At 40.0% G+C, this 20491-nt stretch overlaps 1 protein-coding gene across 1 annotated transcript in view; it reads left to right on the forward strand.

Moving 5' to 3' along the window:
* LOC138978253 (adhesion G-protein coupled receptor G7-like) overlaps positions 1–9931 on the forward strand; it is a 43982-nt gene extending 34051 nt beyond the window's left edge. The window contains exons 14-17 of the mRNA XM_070350920.1: positions 1919–2178; positions 4383–4452; positions 5579–5766; positions 6781–9931. Coding sequence (XP_070207021.1) covers positions 1919–2178; positions 4383–4452; positions 5579–5766; positions 6781–7037 — 775 coding nt within the window. The 3' untranslated portion in view covers positions 7038–9931. The remainder of the gene's footprint in view (positions 1–1918; positions 2179–4382; positions 4453–5578; positions 5767–6780) is intronic.
* Positions 9932–20491: the final 10560 nt, after the last annotated feature.

Genomic DNA, 20491 nt, shown 5'->3' on the forward strand with positions numbered 1-20491 from the left:
CTGACTCCCTGTCCGCCCTCCAGTCCCTTCTGTCTGGCCCCACTGACCTCCCCACCAGGCAACTCGACAACTGCCTCAGCACCCTGTCTCAACACAACAAGGTGGTGCTCCAGTGGATACCGGCTCATGTCGGCATTGCCGGCAATGAAGAAGTGGACAGGCTGGCAAAAGGAGGTGCGAGACTTCCCCAACCACACAACTCCACCTCGTACAAAGAAGCCAAGACTCTTCTACAACGGAAGAAGAAAGAAAACTGGAAAAAGAGAAACGGAGACTACAACCCACAGGAAGACCCCATCAACAAACTAGACCGGAGAAGCCAAACCACCATTTTCCGTCTAAGGACAGGGCACTGTGGACTGAAGAAACACCTCAAGAGACTGGGCCTTGCGGATGACGCACACTGTGAATGTGGCTCGGAAGAGCAAACTCCGGAGCACATTCTCCAGAACTGCCCCCATCTAGAGACAATACGCCAGAAGTTCTGGCAAGAAGAGACCAGTGTTGGAGCCAAACTCTGGGGTCCTGCCGACGAACTGCGCAAGACTGCGGACTTCCTGGCAGCCACTGGTCTGAGGATCTAGCACGGCCACCAACATCGAACGCAGAAGAAGAATTGGCTCTGTCGACGCCCGTTTTTAACCGCTTGCTTCCCTTTACATAATACATCGACCATAGGGCGTCGTCGTCCCGAACTAAATCCTTTGTATGTCATCAACAATATTGAATTCTGGGCAGATAAATCCTTTTGAGAAATGACGTCAGAGCCTTTCGGCGATTGGTCAATGCTTTTCGGAGCCGGACCACAACATAGTGTCGGTCACACTTGAAATTAACGCTACTTAAAATTGCTTTCCATACGAAGTAAACGGGCGCATACCCATAGGGTCAGTCATCAACTTAACGTACCTCGAGTGAGATCGACAGAACGAACATTACACAAATACGAACGGAGAAACTCGGAAACAAAGGCGTCGACACATCCTGGAGAACTCACGTGTAACGTACGAAGTTGACAATTCTATTTTCACCCCGAGAATTGTGTGCCAGATTGACTTTGTGGTAGTGTGCTCGCCCACGAACACGGCGGTCACGGGTTCGAAACGCCTAGTTGGCAAGAAATTTCAAAAATATTTTGTTTTAGTTTTTCAAACTTGTTTTAATTTCTGAACTCGTAAATCTTGTATTTTATTCATTTTAAATAATTCCAAAGGTTTGAGTGATGTATTGAAGATCAAGAAAGTGTGATATATTTTTCATTGGTATCAAATAATTGTGATACATTTCATTGTTATCAAGTAAGTGTGATAACATTTTATTGATATTGAGTAAGTGTAATTCATTGTTCTGGTTTTAAGTTCGTGGGATTCATTGCATTAATGCTAGTAAATGTAAAATCAAAAATTGGTTATGGAGTTTGCTGGGATTCGCTTTCTTCTGAAAATTTGCGGAAATTGCCATTACAGTTCCATGGTCACCTTCTCCCACTGTGCAACAAGTTTGTCAACAGTTTCCAACGATTAATTTCTATTAAGTTTGAGTGTTTCACCGAGACTTTTATTTATTTTATTTATTTTTTCTGGCATTGTATTGCATGATCAAATCTCATCTCAAACCGATCACATCTCATTTCCACAAATCTGATCTCATCTATCCATCCCATCTCATTTCTTCCAGGCGTATCTAAATCGGATCTCATCTCATCAACTATCATAATTACCGTCCCGTCTCGCCCCATCCCGAATAATCTTATCCATTATCATCCCATCTCGTCTCATCCCATCTCGTCTCGTCTCATGCATCACATATGTCGTCTCATCTCATCCCATCTCATCTCTTCTGTCTGCTGAGTGACAAATAGTCAGGTAAACTCAAAGCGGAGCAAGGGATACATTCAAACAATCGTTTCTGTCCACAGGAAGTTACACAGCAGTAACTCCCAGCAGACCTTGTTCAACTTGGCGCTGGCCCTACTTCTATCATGGGTCACGTTCCTGGCGGGATTCTCGCGCGGGCATGGTCACGTGAGCTGTGTCTTGGTGGCAGCGTTGCTGCACTATTTGATCCTGGTGTCTTTCATGTGGATGGTGATAGAGGGCATCCTGCTTTTCCTTCAGTTCAAAGCAAGGGTCGGGAGATTCAGCAGATACATGTTAAAAACGGCTTTACCAGCCTGGGGTACGTTATTATGTGTTGTTGCTGTTATGTAGTTGTTGGTTTGCTTCTTGTGTGTGTGTGTGTGTGTGTGTGTGTGTGTGTGTGTGTGTGTGTGTGTGTGTGTGAGTGTGTGTGTGTGTGTGAGTGTGTGTGTGTGTGTGAGTGTGTGTGTGTGTGTGTGTGTGTGTGTGTGTGTGTGTGTGTGTGTGTGTGTGTGTGTGTGTGTGTGTGTGTGTGTGTGTGTGTGTGTGTGTGTACAATCTTAGCAATCCTTTGCATGCGACGGCTAAACTGCACTGGTGAAATTCACTGCACACGAGTAGACGGTTTTTGACGAAGCACATTTTTCTCGCTCATTCTAAAAATACTTGTCAGTTGTATCTGAGGTTCTCTACCGTAGCAAACACCCAGTATGACTCCTTGGTATCCTAGTAAAGAAATCGACGTTCTGACGATGTCCGCCATTTACAAGTTACGCTGTGAGGGACGTGGTCACAGAGGCCCAAGCTCAAGCTTGATTTTGATTAAAGCCTCACTCCGCCTCCCGTAAACCTTCTGTTTCTGACCCCTGAGCCTCCCGAGCTTTTACAGACAGTACAAACCTACTTCCATTTGAACGCTTACCGCTTGGGAGCATCCTGGCTGCTTAACGTTGAGAGTAAGACATTTTCAAACAATTAATTTCATGCAGTTAGAAAAGGATGTACTATAAAACAAATCAGAAGCCTCGTTTTGGCGCTAGAACTAACTTTTAAAATCTAAACAATAAATTGACAGCATGGGAGACAAACATTCTTTAATCATAAAATGATTATTTTTTCATCAAGACAAGATCAGTACAATTGTTGAAAGTTTAAAAAAAGGGAGCCCGGAAGCAAGTCATGCAAGGTCGTGTTTGCCCAAGCATAATAATGTTCTGCATATCGCCAGTTTCGTTGAACGGTCAACCGCCACTGCTCAGTTCGTGCCACACGCAGTCGTTTGTTTCATTTTAGATTTAGAGGTACCCAATAACGTGATATTGCAGATACAGCGAGTCGCATTGAAACCACAAACTGACGACTTAATTCATCACGTATGTGAAAAAAGGAAAGTGGGTCACACGGGTCCACGATCGCTCAGGGGTGAAATCAATAACGAGAACTGGTGTGTGGTTTATGCATGCTAAATAGCCATTCAAACGAACTGTGTCATTTAGTGATGTTAAATGCTGGTGCAAGTGTGTTCCATAAGGTTAGAATTGCTTATTTCGTGAAAGATTCCATCGTTCTGTAAATCTCATCTGAGGCGGAGTGCGGCGTAAAGGTTCTCGGGAATAAGGTGTATGCCTTGATTGATCGAACTTGCAAACCGAGGCAGCTGATTGGCTGGGCAGAACATACACCTTGATATGTAAGAGTAACCTTAATTTGCATGACCCGAACGGCGTGCGGTAAATCACCTGTGAATTGTAGAGTTCTGTTTGTGATAGGGTCTAACTGCTGCTGTCTCCTGGTGTGATCTTGGGAACCTTTGCAGACCCACTATAGTATTAATAGGGCTATTCATTATTCATACTGTCTTCTGTTTGAGTGGCTTTGCCTCCAAAGGTAAATCTTGTGCTTCGGGCAATCGGTTACACTAGTGCATGTTTATTTATTTATTTATTTATTTATTATGAGAGCTTATATAGCGCGAACCACAATTAACTGTGCTCTCCGCGCTTTACATATTAATTTCTGCCGTTTTAAATGGAATTTTTTACAGACAGACAGACAAACAGACATTTTTTACACACAATATATAACGCATTCACATCGGCCAGTAAACCTCAAGCCATTACGGCGAATATTTACTTTTCACGGCCTATTATTCCAAGTCAAACGGGTATTTGGTGGACATTTTTATCTATGCCTATACAATTTTGCCAGGAAAGACCCTTTTGTCAATCGTGGGATCTTTAACGTGCACACCCCAATGTAGTGTACACGAAGGGACCTCGGTTTTTCGTCTCATCCGAAAGACTAGCACTTGAACCCACCACCTAGGTTAGGAAAGGGGGGAGAAAAATTGCTAACGCCCTGACCCAGGGTCGAACTCGCAACCTCTCGCTTCCGAGCGCAAGTGCGTTACCACTCGGCCACCCAGTCCACATCTTATTTGAATCGTTTGTTCCTTTTTGTTCACCAATGACTCTTAATATGTGTGTTTACAAAATGCTATTTACTATGTTAATCTATGCGCAGGTCTTCCTCTGATTCCAGTAATCATCACATTGTCTATTGATGTCAACCTCTACAATGGTGGGGAACAATAGTAAGTTACGTCTTTGTTTGTTTGGAAAGGTACTACGTTCTGCTTGTTTCGTAGAGGGGGGTAGGGGAGGGGAGGAGGAGTTAGCTATATGCCATTTCACCATGTGGAAAATAGTAACTTGTCGTGTTCAAGAGACAAATAATCATTTATGCTATTTTTACTAGAACAAAAAAGTTAGATAAAGATAGTAACATGCCATTTTTCACGGGCAAAACATGTAATGCCACACTCCTGGTACGCTGAACACAAAAAGTTAATGCTTTTTTCCCAGTGGTATACCCCCCTAGTTCGATAGCTGTGTTTTGGCCAGAAACATAATTATTTAAAGACCTTTTCTGCTCAAAATAGTTTTACTTGATTAGAACAGTATGAGGGTATTACGTACGTAACTTGTGCTTATACCACACCTACCCTCAACATGACGTTTTTTGACGGCATGGTTCACTTTAAGCTGTCAAAAATGTTATAAAAACTGAACGATATTTCAAATGTTTACATCAGTGTGTTTCTTTGTTGGCATACCCATTTCATTTACATCTGCCACTCAGCCAGGCTGATCTAACGTGAGAAAGAGAGTGATAGCAAGTTTGGAAGACGGCAAGACATCCTAGTTTGTAATGATGTTTTTGCTGGGTAGCTGCAGCCGGTATGCAATAAATCTGAAACTGTACGGAGCAGCCTCTTGAACTTATACAGGACGATGACAAAGATCCTCTTCTGTATGCACACTATAACGTAGAGCAAACAGGACATGAGAATAGACGTTGTGACGATTTTCCGTTACATTTGTGAACGTTCGTAACAACACGAAGAAAAATGTGCAACGGTGTGTGTTTCGCAAGTGATTGTGCCACTGCATCTGTGCCAAGTTACAAAAACATTTATTCAGAGGCTCAACAGCTTATCCGTTTGAAGAGAAGTAACAAGTACTCTCCCTGACGTCTTTTGCATAACTCTTTTTGAAGGACACTTACCACTACTTTTGTTCTCAGACTTTCTGTTCATAACCTCTGTAAATGCATCCCCATTTTAAGACTCCCTCCTTTCTTTAGATCTGATTTTCTCAGCTTCATAGAGGTCTTCAGATTGGGGTTCCGTTGTATCATCTGAATGTTCTTATTCAAAGCTGCTGGATGTCTCGCACGCCGTTCTACTACGCCTTCCTGGCCCCTATTGCCATCATGGTCAGCGCCAACATCGTTCTCTACGTTCTCATCGTCGTCAGCATCTGTCGTCGGCGTGACATGTCCCATGGTGGCACCAGCTACAACGTCATCAGCATCCGGGCTTCTATCGCCAGCTTCGTCGTGCTGGGTGAGAAAGAAACATAACACCACTCTAGTTTCAAATGAAAGAATACCAATTTAGGATCGTGTAATACAACTTAAAAGTGGTCCTATAATTAACATGTATGTTACTTATGTAAATCTCTCTTTATAACTGCACAACTTCGTTCTCAGACGAGATAATAATCAGTTTAACTTGAATAGATAGATTGCGTCTAAATGTCTTCAGCTGGAATTTATTAGTGTGTTAACATTACTGAACATGAAAGTCTACAAGTGTGTAATGGTTAGCGGGATGGTGTAGATATATAGAGGACAACTTGCCATGTCCAAGGCACCTTCCTAGTAAAGTGCTAATGTTAACCAGCACAAAGGGGTGATAGTGATATCCAGAGCATCCGTCCACTAGGAACCATACAGAAATACGACGGCTTAGTTGTTTTCTTAGCAAAGTGAACATTTTCGGATGGATTCATTTTGTAACTGTAACCTAAACTTAAGCCCAGACAGCTCATGGTTTTCATCATTGTTTACCCGAGAAAACGGATTTTTGTTTAGATATAAATGTCACAGTGGAAATGAGAATCCAGTGAGATTCTGAATCGCACCAGTGGAGATTGGAATTCCAGTTTGCACTAGGGAAAACTAGAATTCTCATCTCCACTGGATACATGTGAATGAACAATGCAGCTCCTCTTGTTGCTTTTAGGCCAAAACAAAAAATAGGTGTGGTTACGGTAACATAGCCAAAAAAAAATAGGGTAGGAAGGTAGGCAATCACTTTTTTTTTTTAACATTTTTTTCTAATGTGTACAAATTAAACCTACTTGACAGGGAAATAAGTGTGCGACTCGGGCGCTTTCGCTTTCATTGCGTTTTCTGCACTCGTTTTCTTGTGTTTTTTGTTTTGTTTTGACAAATGTAATAAAAAGTTATAGGGTCGGCCCCTAAAAATAGGGTAGGTCGGGTTACCGTAACCACACCTATTTATTTTTTAGGCCTTATTGTACTGTTGTTTTGTGTCTTATGTTTCCCACCACAGGTCTGAGTTGGGTTTTTGCCTTCTTTGCCATCGAGGACGCGCGCCTGGTGTTCCAGTATTTGTTCACTTGCACCGCCGCCTTTCAGGGGATTCTCATCTTCGCCATCTTCACGGCACGCGACGCCGCCGTGCGCCAGTTCTGGCTGGACCTGATCTGCAAGCAAGTTAGGAGAGGGTTGCCTTGGTCACGTTTGGTTGGGCAGTATGCTCCTAATAGTCCAGCGACGAAAGAAACTAGTTTCAGCCGCTCCTTGTGAAATGCCGTATCTTTGGCCCTGAACTGTATATGTTGCGGTAGCGTTATTGCTTGGCGATTGTGAACCAGGCTGTCTTGTACAGAGAATATACCCCGTTATTTCTGATTACTAGCAGACAGGACCCGGCTTCGCCCGGGGTATTAGCAGAGCCCTTTCGAATTTATTCCAAGAACCATCATCACACTTTTCGGAATTTTATATCAAAGAACCAGGAATAAAAGAAAAATAGGAAAGGAAAACTCCAAATTTGGGGAAATGAGTTACTTCCCTTGCTCTCTCCTCTCTAAGAAACTTCTAGAATCTTATTCCAATAAAGATAAGAATAGATGCAAGAGTGAGCTTATACATTTGGATCAAACGACTGGGGGACAATGTTAAAATATTACTGTCAACATCATATTACCTTTTATTGCTCAAACTAAAACAACTGACATGAGTTATCTTCCTTCCCTGGCAAACGTCTAGATAATAATATTAAGCAGCAGGTCTAACTTCGACTCAGTACATTCTATGAAAATGATTATGCATGCCTGCATGAACAGAGTTACCTCCCTTCAATGGATATTAAAGTAATAATACGGTAGGTTGTTGGAACGTTTGTTATTGACAAAACAATACATTCACAGATATTTCGATATTTTGTATTGTTTTGTCAATAACAAACGTTCCAACAACCTACCTTTCTTGTTTTTTTTATTCTGAATTTTGGAACGTTGGCAGTCTCTTTGTTTTTGGATTTACTAAAGTAATAATTACATCCCGTTGCTTCTAGAAATTTCCTGAACTTTCTGGTTATTTTTTCCTTCGTCAGTTCGTCTCCTCATAGGAGCAAAAGAGAGTTTCTAATATTATTGGCATTATGTGCTTGCTACATGTGAACACTAGGCACTGAACTGGCCTTGCACTATATATACTGTATTCAAGGGAGGTTCATAACCTGAGAAAGGAAACAATGAGTCAAGCAACTGAAAAAAAGATGCACATCTGCGTCTCCTTTGCCGTGTGCATGCGCTGTCTTGTTCCTGTCTCATATATTGCCATCTCTGAGGTATAGCCACCACACACACACACACACACACACACACACACACACACACACACATACACACACACACACACACACACACACACACACACACACACACACACACACACACACACACACACACACACCCACACACACTCTTACATCCATTTTTGACTCACCTGAATAAGAGCCTATAAATGGTGAGTCTTAGGATTCATATGTGTCCATCCCCCAAAAATTAACATTGATGTTATCTCGGATGGGGTCAGAGCGGGGTCATGTTCGTAAAAACTTCATTTCTTTATTTTCTGTCAATATTGTCATAGCATTATTCCCTCAACTATTTTCTTGTATAGATAATAGACTATTTACTTCTGCATTACTGTCGGTTTTGTCATACCGTCATTTCTTCAACGACTGTATGTCTTGCATGGAGAATAGAGCCTTTATTTTTGCATTATGTGCCCGTGGGATCCAGCAGCTCATCATTCACTTTTACGCCATGATTGCCTTGTTCCACTCATTAGTGGCAACGCTTGTTTCACTATTTGCCACATTAACTTTCACAGCCTACAACAAGTCTGGCAGAGGTTTTGTGTGTGTGTGTGTGTGTGTGTGTGTGTGTGTGTGTGTGTGTGTGTGTGTGTGTGTGTGTGTGTGTGTGTGTGTGTGTGTGTGTGTACGTTGTTGTTGTTGTTGTGTGATGTGGAGGATACACACTGAATCTCAGTGGGTTTGAAAATATTGGTCGACGTTTGCGGATCATGAAATATGCCAGCAGAACTCTCAACAGTTGTTAACCCGGGATTTGTAAAAATGTAAACACATTTTACAAATTACGTCGAGCCTAAAACCACGATTTGTAAAAATGAAAAAGAATCGCATTCCACAAAGTAATACATGCCTTTTATTATTATTAATATTTGTTGTTTAGAGCCCAGTCAACCACAAAGGGATCCCAGGCCAAAAATGCATATGAAAATGAAAGTGTGTGAGTAAATCTGCACATGCTATTTTTTTTATATTTCGATTTCGAAGCGTGATAAGCGCAGATTTGTCTGTCTGTCGGTGTGTCCGTCACAAACATGTGCACGCGAGTTCTCAAAAAATGTATCAACATCGTAATTACCACCAAGCTAATAGATCCCTGGACTTTCGAGATGACAAGAAAATATCTGGCGCATTTATGTGATTTGTAAAACATATGACAAATTACGTGGCGCCGCGTGATTTGTAAAACAATTGTTACAAATCACGGGGCGCGCCCCGCAATTTGTGAAATGTTTTACATTTGTACAAATCACGGGTCAACAACAGTTCTCGATATTTATCTTGTTTTTTTAGATCTTTGGAATTCATTTCCAAGCGTTCTAATGCATTCCGTCAAGGTAAAGACTTTTACAAACAGATATGTTTCATTCCTTAGTCATGGCACCCTTCGTTCTCACTTAGCCTGAACATGTTTATATTTCGGATGTCTTGTTTGATTTTACCTTTCACGTGTTTCAGTAGGTAAATGTACCTCATTGATTTATGGAATGTCTTACGTAAAGGTGCTGCATATGATTATTACTTGTGACGTAGTTGTTCCCTTTGTTCCTCAATTCACGGAGATGTTTTTCTCTCTCTCGTTAATTTACGTGTTCTTGCTTGCTCGAAACTTGTTTTCATTATGCACTTGATAAAAATGTATTATGTTCGTCTCTATGTATATTTGTGTTTGTTTGTTTGATTGGCTAGTTGTTTGTTTGTTTGTGTTGATTATTTGATCGCTATATTTAAAACGTATTATCATTACATAAGTCCATCTCGTGGACAAGCGCTGTTTGTGTATGCATTACCTTCGTAAATAAAGAATTTATCTTGACTTGTCTTGTCTTGTTTTGATTTTTTTTTCAAATGGTCATCGAGAATGCAGTTCTGGTCGCATATTTTTGTGTTGTGTATCATTTTGTTCAGAATTTAAATAAATTCTAATATGGTATGCATCAGATTAACATGAAATTGCCTGAAGAATCACGAGACACTATGACGTTGTTACTAGAAATAGATTTTCCATGTCCATTTTTCATTCACTTCACTTTCAGACAGAACTAAAAATCACCGATTTGAATCGAATTTTAACAAATCTGAGGCATATTGACATTCAAGCAATTTTTGCCACTGGGACCAATGTTAATGTTAAAGAGTTCATAAACAAATCAATTATGCCTCTTCAACAAATCGACATTGATATGAAGATTTTTTCAATGTCTTGACTACTGAGCAAACATAATGCCAGACAGGAAAAACAGGCGATAGCACACGATTATGTAATCCCATACTTATCATCAGTATAACGACACGCATGTTATTTACCATTGTCATTGACATAAAATGTCTGTTGGTATTTGTCTAACACCCCCCTTCCCCCCACTTATATAACATCTCAGTTACACCGCCTGCTCGCCAGATGCATATATTTATAAACTCAACATTTCTATTCAAGAAGGTAAAACAGACATTGTATGTCTACTGCAAAAATAGATAATGAATACAGGTCCTGTATTTTATCTTTGTCTTTATTTATTTATTTATTTTTGTCCTTGTAGCATGTATTCCAATTTTTGAGTGCGCGTGCCATGACAGGAGCAATTAGACTAGATAGCTGTTAAAATCCATGCAGGGGGGGGGGTCTCTCTCTCTCTCTCTGTCCATCACACACACACACACACACACACACACACACACACACACACACACACACACACACACCAAGGTCGAGTATCTACTATTTGATGACACGACCGTGTCATGTCCTCTAGTTGGTGATCTCCTTGGAGTTGTTCACACGGTCGTGTCATCAAATGAGAGATAATCGACCTTGATGTGTGTGTGTGGATGTGCTTGTTTGTGTGTGTGTGTGTGTGTGTGTGTAGGGGCGGATCCAGGGGGGGGGGTCCGGGTTTTTCGGACCCCCCCCCCTAGCCTAAAATAAAATTATAAAAAGAAGAAAAATAAAGATTTTTCTTTTTAAATAAAGAAAAACTTATAGTCCAGATTGCACCAGATTAATCCATTTTCCTTGATTTTTATCAATTTTTTTCCGGGGGGGGGCTTGCCCCAGTACCCCCCTAGGAGCCGGCCTTTCTTTTCTAAGTGGCGATTTAAGAAAGTAGTTTGGTAATTTGTTGGCTCAGGTTACACCAGATCGGTCAATTATTCTTGTTTTGATCTAAATTTGTCTTCTTAAATGTAATGTTTGGAAGGTGTATTAGGGGAAGTTTCTTGGCTCAGATTGCACCAGTTTGCTCCATTTTCCTTGTCTGTATCAAATACGTTCGGGAGGGGGGGGGGCATGCCCCCGGAGCCCCCAAGAAGGTTCGAACGCTGTACGCCCTCAACTAATCACTTCGCGTCGTCGAATTGACCCTAAAAAAAAATTTGACCCCCCCCCCCCCACTAAAAATGATGTGATCCGCCCCTGGTGAGTGTGTGTGAGCTCGTGTGTGTTTGTGTGTGTGTGAGCTCGTGTGTGTGTGTGTGTGTGTGAGCTCGTGTGTGCGTGTGTGTGTGTGTGTGTGAGGGACAGAGAGAAAGACACACACAATCACTTTCTTCTAAGACAATATAATCCCCCAAATATCTAGCATATGGCTGTGTGTGAGTGTGTAAAAGAGAGATAGATTCAGATTCAGATTCAAAACTTTAATACAAAGGGATAAAGGTTTCAGGCGATGCCTCATCTTCCAACCTAGAAGAGAGAACTAGAACTCGAAAACGTTATTACAAAAGGATAATAGCATTAGGTCCACACTTGAATACAAACAAACAAACAAATAAAACAAAAACGTCATCAACAAGTAATCTAAAGCAAAAGAGAACATTCAACAACAACATCCTAAAGGGCAATGATAAAACAAACCATCAAAATCATAAAAATACAATAAGACAGAACATGAATAAATACAATGGCACAACATTTCAGAAAAAGATGACACTTATTTGTAAAATAATTTGTAACACAATGGTGTTTGTTAATGGAAGCATACAAAACACGCTCTCATACACGCATCGTCACACACACTCACATACCGACTTAGTCGTTAGAGAGGTGTTTTCGGAGCTGTCTTTTAAAAGAAGATAATGACAGACACGACTTGATCGTTACAGGTTGTGAATTCGAAAGGTATGCACCGGAATAGGAAAAAACTAGTTTTAAACAAATCAATGCGGGGCCTTGGCAAGACAAGGTTTATTTCTAGTGTTTGAATACATATAATAAGATAAGTTGGGGCAAACAACCATTCATTAGAAACAAAAAGGAGAAGAAGAAGAAAAAAAAAACACCACAAATAAAATGTCTAAGATTCTCTTCATCCGTTAGTCTAACAATTGGACCATATCGGGTTATCAATGACGTGCACGCATTCCTCACTTGAACATGTCCTGATCCTGTCTACAATTGCCTTCTTCTAGTGACTGTTTGTCACTGAACATCCAATTACTGAAGGGGTTCAAATGAGCTATATATACTAATGGACTGGAATCAAAAGTGTACCTCATCGGAAAATAAGTACCCAGACCAAAAATCCCAATACGCCTTGCCCAAAGTTCCTATGGTCACCGAGAGAATAACAGAACAAATAACCTGTTGGTGTTCTGGTTGTTGTGATAGTGATAGGGGTTGTAGTTGGTGAGTGTTTCCGCTGAGTGGTGTATTTCGTTGAGACTGTTGTTCCCGTCGTCAGTGCTTTTCTTCTTCTCCTTCTTCTTCTGCGTTCGTGGGCTGAAACTCCCACGTACACTCGTGTTGTTTTCACGAGTGGAAGTTTACGTGTATGACCGTTTTTTACCCCGCCATTTAGGCAGCCATACGCCGTTTTCGGAAGAAGCATGCTGGGTATTTTCGTGTTTCTATAATCCACCGAACTCTGACATGGATTATAGGATCTTTTTCGTGCGCACTTGGTCTTGTGCTTGCGTGTACACACGGGGGTGTTCGGACACCGAGGAGAGTCTGCACACAAAGTTGACTCTGAGAAATAAATCGCTCGCCGAACGTGGGGACGAACTCACGCTGACAGCGGCCAACTGGATACAAATCCAGCGCGCTACCGACTGAGCTACATCCCCGCCCAGTGCTTTTCAATTCATCATGTATTGATGGTATCCAATTTGGTTAAACAAGTGCCAACTTTCTTTGTTGATAAGTTACAATATTTGCCATAATTTGGCAGTGGTTTGGGAGTTTTGTTTTTGGTCATCTGTTGTTATTGCTGCTGTTGATGTTTCCGTCGTTTTGTTCTGTTTTTTCACCGTTGGTGTTCATGCTCGGGCAGCTGTCAATTAAATAAGTCGTACGTTGCTGTTTGTAGTGGCGGTAGTTGCATGCATCTCTTGATGATGGTTTTCACTGTAATCGATTGAGGTAGTTCTTAATAGCATATACACAGTATTTGAGGCAATACTGCCCCCCCCCCCGTTTTTTTCTTTTTTTCTTTATTTGATGTTTAACGTCGTTTTCAACCACAAAGGTTATATCCCCGAGTACGCTAGTACTTGGGCTCAACAGACTTTAATTGTGTGTCTGTCTGTGTGTGTGTCTGTCTCGACTTAACAGCTTATTGCTGGGAAACTACTGGGCGCAGTTCGCTCAAAAGTTGATACACTAACTTGATAATAGGTCCGATTGATCGTATTAAAACTTCATAATGTTACCTGGGACCTAAATGCGAAATAAACCACAAAAACGACTTGGCGGTGGGAGGAATTCACACCGGCAGGGCAACACGCAGCCTTTGAGCTGATAGAACAGACGAACGCGTCACACAGTGACGAGAAATAATTATAGCGTCATAAAAAGCATGCGTATCGCATGCGAGACGATTTGCCAGGCTTTGCGCGTTGTGTGTTTGAATAATTTGATTTTTGTGTACCCCATTTTTATACCAAGCGTTGGTTGCTCGGTCGCGACTGCGGTGGTTTAGAGGTCGCGATTTTGTGTTTTGATTCTTTTCATATTAATTTGTATTTTTTCTTATGGTTTCCTTTGTTTACATATGTTTCAGTCTTTTACCTTCACTTTACATTAAAGAATTTGGTAAAACTACCTGGGGCGTGATAAATGCAAGAATCCGCGAGCCAGGACAGTAAAAGAACTTCGTGGGAGGGTCGGCAGTATATTTTTCACTGTGATCAAGTAAAAGAGAAAGGCCAGTCACCACGCACATCCTCGGCTCGCATGCAATGTAGTTATATAGCAAAGGGAATGCCTGTAATTCACACAGAGCAATCACTTGGTCTTAAACGTGCACAAGACAAAAACTTTCATACTGGGGGAGCGAGCCAGTCTGAAGAGTACTCGGGTCCAGCGCGAGCGTTTTTTATATCGCGACGGAGAAAGGGGGGAGAGGGGATAGAGCCACTTGTCAATTGTTTCTTGTTCACAAAAGCACTAATCAAAAATTTGCTCCAGGGGCTTGCAACGTAGTACAATATATTACCTTACTGGGAGAATGCAAGTTTCCAGTACAAAGGACTTAACATTTCTTACATACTGCTTGACTAAAATCTTTTCAAAAATTGACTATATTCTATACAAGAAACACTTAACAAGGGTAAAAGGAGAAACAGAATCCGTTAGTCGCCTCTTACGACATGCTGGGGAGCATCGGGTAAATTCTTCCCCCTAACCCGCGTCCCCCCCCCCCCGTCCACCCATCCTCTACAATACAACAACAACAACAACACCACCAACAACAACAACAACAACAACAACAACAACATCACCAACAACATCAACAACAACAACAACAACAACAACATCAACAACAACGAAGCATCCAAAGAGAAGGCGAAAATTGTTACTGCCGCAAGGGTGGCAACTACATTGATAACAAATTGATTCTAAAAAGTCACCAAAGGCGTTCGTGGAACAATGATGATCGACTACTGCTTGGTCCCGATCAGTTTTCAATATCCATTGTTTATTTGCTGTTACTTGAAGGAGAATGATACCGCCCAAATTAAATAAAGGAGGAAGTTCTTGACATTTAAAATTTTGGGGAAGAAAACATCTTTTGTGATAGAAAACTGCCTGGTTCTGATCAGTTGTTAATATCCATTGTTTAGTGGTTGCAGTTTGAAGGAGGATAATAACGCCCAAAGGAGGAAGTTCTTGACATTTTAACGTTGGAGAAGTAAACATCTTTGATGATAGAACACTGCCTGGTTCTGATCAGTTTTTAATATCCATTTATTATTGGCTGTTGCTTCATTCAGGCATTGTGGTATTAGGGCTCAAAAAAGGAAGTTCTTAACATTTTAACGTCTGAACACGCTAGTGACACTAAACTTAAATCGATATTTTTTTTGATACCACGGTGACTATAGTGCCATTGAGATAGCGAATGCATGCTTTCAACATCAAATGAATGAATGCGTTCCTGTCTGTGAAATTCGTTAAAAGCTGCACAAGACTGAACAAAAGAAACGGGCATGGCTGGTGGTTTTTCAAGCGTGTCAACATGAATGGCGACGATCTTTGTATCGTGTCTCTATCTGCCATGGAATGAACAATTCTTTTGACTTGCATTCTGTTCAATAGGAATCTTGAAAGAACTCGTAAACACTCACTGCTGTGTCAAGCACAAACTTGTTTCTGATTTCTTTTTACATTTAGTCAAGTTTTGACTAAATGTTTTAACATAGAGGGGGGAATCGAGACGAGGGTCGTGGTGTGTGTGTGTGTGTGTGTGTGTGTGTGTGTGTGTGTGTGTGTGTGTGTGTGTGTGTGTGTGTGTGTACACGGCTATTCACAGGGCTTCATTTCTGCTACTTTAGCTGCAGGCTATTTGTGGCACCCCTCCCCACAGCAGAGATAACGCCAGCAGCTCGTAGCTCTCTCGGTGCTATGCACTGAGTAGGCCAATCTCCCAGTATAGCGCAGAAGCAGTTGGGTTTAACAGTGTGCTGGCTGCAGCTGCAGCCAAACTATTCTCTCTGCTGGGCTATTTGTAACTCACATTAAAACACAAGCTAGGAACAGCCGTGGTGTGTAGAGCGATTCAGACCAAACTACTGGACCGATCTTTATGAAATTTTTCATGAGAGTTCCTGGGTATGATATCCCCAGACGTTTTTTTCATTTTTTCGATAAATGTCTTTGATGACGTCATACCCGGCATTTTGTAAAAGTTGAGGCGGCACTGTCACACCCTCATTTTTCAATCAAATTAATTGACATTTTGGCCAAGCAATCTTCGACAAAGGCCGGACCTTGGTATTGCATTTCAGCTTGGAGGCTTAAAATGTAATTAATGACTTTGGTCATTAAAAATCTGAAACTTGTATTTAAAACTATTTTTTATAAAACGATCCAAAATTACGTTTATCGTATTCTTCATCATTTTCTGATTCCAAAAACATATAAAAATGTTGTATTTGGATTAAAAACAAGCTATGAAAATTAAAAATATAAAAATTATGATTTAAATTTCCGAAATCGATTTAAAAACAATTTCATCTTATTCCTTGTCCGTTCCTGATTCCAAAAACATATAGATATGATATGTTTGGATTAAAAACACGCTCAGAAAGTTAAAACGAAGAGAGGTACAGAAAAGCGTGCTATGCAGCACAGCGAAACCACCACCGCGCTTAACAGTCTCGTCAGTTTTACTGCGTTATGCACGAGCGGCAGACTACGGTCATTGTGAAAAAATGCAGTGCGTTCACTTTCATTCTGTGAGTTCCACAGCTTGACTAAATTAATGTAGTAATTTCGCCTTACGCGACTTGTTAGATGTTCAGTTCGGTTGTGTCTAAAGCCTCTATCCTGGTGTATTAAATATCAGTCAGTCATTCAGTCTCAAAGAAGACACTCAAATTTTAATTTAAAAACACCAACAAAACACCATTTGGAAATGCGTTGAGGATAAAGTGAATTGTAAATATAATATGATTATTAACATTACCGTAAAGGAAGTTTTTTGGGGCGTGTTTAAAAATTCACAAAGTTCCAAGGCAATAATAAGTTATGTGAGTTATTTGATTGTGATAGCCAAAATGTGTGTTGGTATTTAAAGATATGGTTCCCCTCTGGATATTGTATTGATTTTCAGAGAGGGAATTGTTGTATAAAAAAGTTGTTTAAAATACATTTATAAATAGTATTGTTAATGATATAGGTATATTTAAAGTAGAAACATTAATATAAAAAGCAGGGGAAAAAATGAAGAAGGATGCTCCCCGCCAACAACAAAATTCAAAGTAAGGCAAAATTACATTTAGTCAAGCTGTGGACCTCACAGAATGAAACTGAACGCACTGCATTTTTTCACAATGACCGTAGTCCGCCGCTTGTGCAAAACGGAGTGAAACTGACGAGCCTGTTCAGCGCGGTAGTGGTTTAGCTGTGCTGCATAGCACGCTTTTCTGTCCCTCTCTTTGTTTTAACTTTCTGAGCGTGTTTTTAATCCAAACATATCATATCTATATGTTTTGGGAATCAGGAACCGACAAGGAATAAGATGAAATTGTTTTTAAATCGATTTCGGAAATTTAATTTTGATCATAATTTTTATATTTTTAATTTTCAGAGCTTGTTTTTAATCCAAATATAACATATTTATATGGTTTTGGAATCAGAAATTGATGAAGAATAAGATGTATGTAAGTTTGGATCGTTTTATAAAAAACAAACACTTTAATTACAATTTTTTGATTTTTAATGACTAAAGTCATTCAATAATTTTTAAGCCACCAAGCTGAAATGCAATACCGAAGTCCGGCCTTCGTCGAAGATTGCTTTACAAAAATGTCAATCAATTTGATTAAAAAATGAGGGTGTGACAGTGTCGCCTCAACTTTTACAACAAGCCGGATATGACGTCATCAAAAGTATTTATCGAAAAAAAGAAAAAACGTCCGGTGATATCATTCCCAGGAACTCTCATGTAACATTTCATAAAGATCGGTCCAGTAGTTTGTTCTGAATCGCTCTACACACACACACGCACAGACAGACACACACACACACACACACACACACACACACACACACACACACACACACACACACACACACACACACACACACACACACAAAAAGAAAGGGTTGAAGCAGCCTGCATGCAACTGAGATCAAAAAAAAAAAAAAAGTCGCTTGAAGAAAAAATCTTTACATTTAGTCAAGCTCTGAAACTCACTAAATAAAACTGTATGCACTGCGTTTTTCCCACCGAGACTAGTAAAGCCACAGGTTGACAAATAAACATCTAAGCCCAGAGAGCGCTGACACTATATTGTTTCAGTAACACCAGCCTACTGAACTTAATTTGCATACGACCTATTTTCTGAATTTGTAAGCTTGTTTTTTAACCAAACACAAAATATGTATTCGTTTGTGGGTTCAAAAATAATTTGAAAAAACCCACAATGCAATACTTATTAAATCTGTAAGCGAAATTTGATTTTTTTATCACCACTCTGATGAACATACCAATTTATCAAATTTAAAGCTTCGAAGCTGACGTGCAATTTCAGAGTCCGGACTTAGTCAAGGATTGTTTTACCAACATTTCAAGAAATTTTATTTTATTTTTAAAAAGCACAACTGATACAAACATTTGGTATTCTCTAAACGTGAGTATCATTCATCTCCTTGCTCATTAATCTTTTCCGCTTCTTTGTTTGTTTCTTTGTTTGTTTGTTTCTTGTTTCTTTTTATATTTAGTCAAGTTTTGACTAAATATTTTAATATCGAGGGGGAATCGAAACGAGGGTCGTGGTGTATGTGCGTGCGTGTGTGTGTGTGTGCGTGTGCGTGTGGGTGTGTGTGTAGAGCGATTCAGACTAAACTACTGGACCGATCTTTATGAAATTTGACATGAGAGTTCCTGGGTATGAAATCCCCGAACGTTGTTTTCTTTTTCTTGATAAATGTCTTTGATGACGTCATATCCGGCTTTTCGTAAAAGTTGAGGCGGCACTGTCACGCCCTCATTTTTCAACCAAATTGGTTGAAATTTTGGTCAAGTAATCTTCGACGAAGCCCAGACTTCGGTATTGCATTTCAGCGTGGTGGCTTAAAAATTAATTAATGACTTTGGTCATTAAAAATCGGAAAATTGTAAAAAAAAAATAAAAATTTATAAAACGATCCAAATTTACGTTTATCTTATTCTCCATTATTTGCTGATTCCAAAAACATATAAATATGTTATATTCGGATTAAAAACAAGCTCTGAAAATTAAATATATAAAAATTATTATCAAAATTAAATTGTCCAAATCAATTTAAAAATACTTTCATCTTATTCCTTGTCGGTTCCTGATTCCAAAAACATATAGATATGATATGTTTGGATTAAAAACACGCTCAGAAAGTTAAAACAAAGAGAGGTACAGAAAAGCGTGCTATCCTTCTTAGCGCAACTACTACCCCGCTCTTCTTGTCAATTTCACTGCCTTTGCCATGAGCGGTGGACTGACGATGCTACGAGTAAAATGGCATTGCGTTCAGTTTCATTCTGTGAGTTCGACAGCTACTTGACTAAATATTGTATTTTCGCCTTACGCGACTTGTTATTTTTAGTCAAGTTTTGACTAAATATTTTAACATCGAGGGGGAATCGAAACGAGGGTCGTGGTGTATGTGTGTGCGTGTGTGCGTGCGTGCGTGCGTGTAGAGCGATTCAGACCAAACTACTGGACCGATCTTTATGAAATTTGACATGAGAGTTCCTGGGTATGATATCCCCGAACGTTTTTTTTCATTTTTTTGATAAATGTCTTTAATGACGTCATATCCGGCTTTTCGTGAAAGTTGAGGCGGCACTGTCACGCCCTCATTTTTCAACCAAATTGGTTGAAATTTTGGTCAAGTAATCTTCGACGAAGCCCAGACTTCGGTATTGCATTTCAGCTTGGTGGCTTAAAAATTAATTAATGACTTTGGTCATTAAAAATCTGAAAATTGTAAAAAAAAATAAAAATTTATAAAACGATCCAAATTTACGTTTATCTTATTCTCCATTATTTGCTGATTCCAAAAACATATAAATATGTTATATTCGGATTAAAAACAAGCTCTGAAAATTAAATATATAAAAACTATTATCAAAATTAAATTGTCCAAATCAATTTAAAAACACTTTCATCTTATTCCTTGTCGGTTCCTGATTCCAAAAACATATAGATATGATATGTTTGGATTAAAAACACGCTCAGAAAGTTACAGAAAAGCGTGCTATCCTTCTTAGCGCAACTACTACCCCGCTCTTCTTGTCAATTTCACTGCCTTTGCCATGAGCGGTGGACTGACGATGCTACGAGTATACGGTCTTGCTGAAAAATGGCATTGCGTTCAGTTTCATTCTGTGAGTTCGACAGCTACTTGACTAAATATTGTATTTTCGCCTTACGCGACTTGTTTTTTCTTGCT

This window comes from Littorina saxatilis, linkage group LG10 (genome assembly GCF_037325665.1).
Source record: "Littorina saxatilis isolate snail1 linkage group LG10, US_GU_Lsax_2.0, whole genome shotgun sequence".
NCBI classification, from domain to species: domain Eukaryota; kingdom Metazoa; phylum Mollusca; class Gastropoda; order Littorinimorpha; family Littorinidae; genus Littorina; species Littorina saxatilis.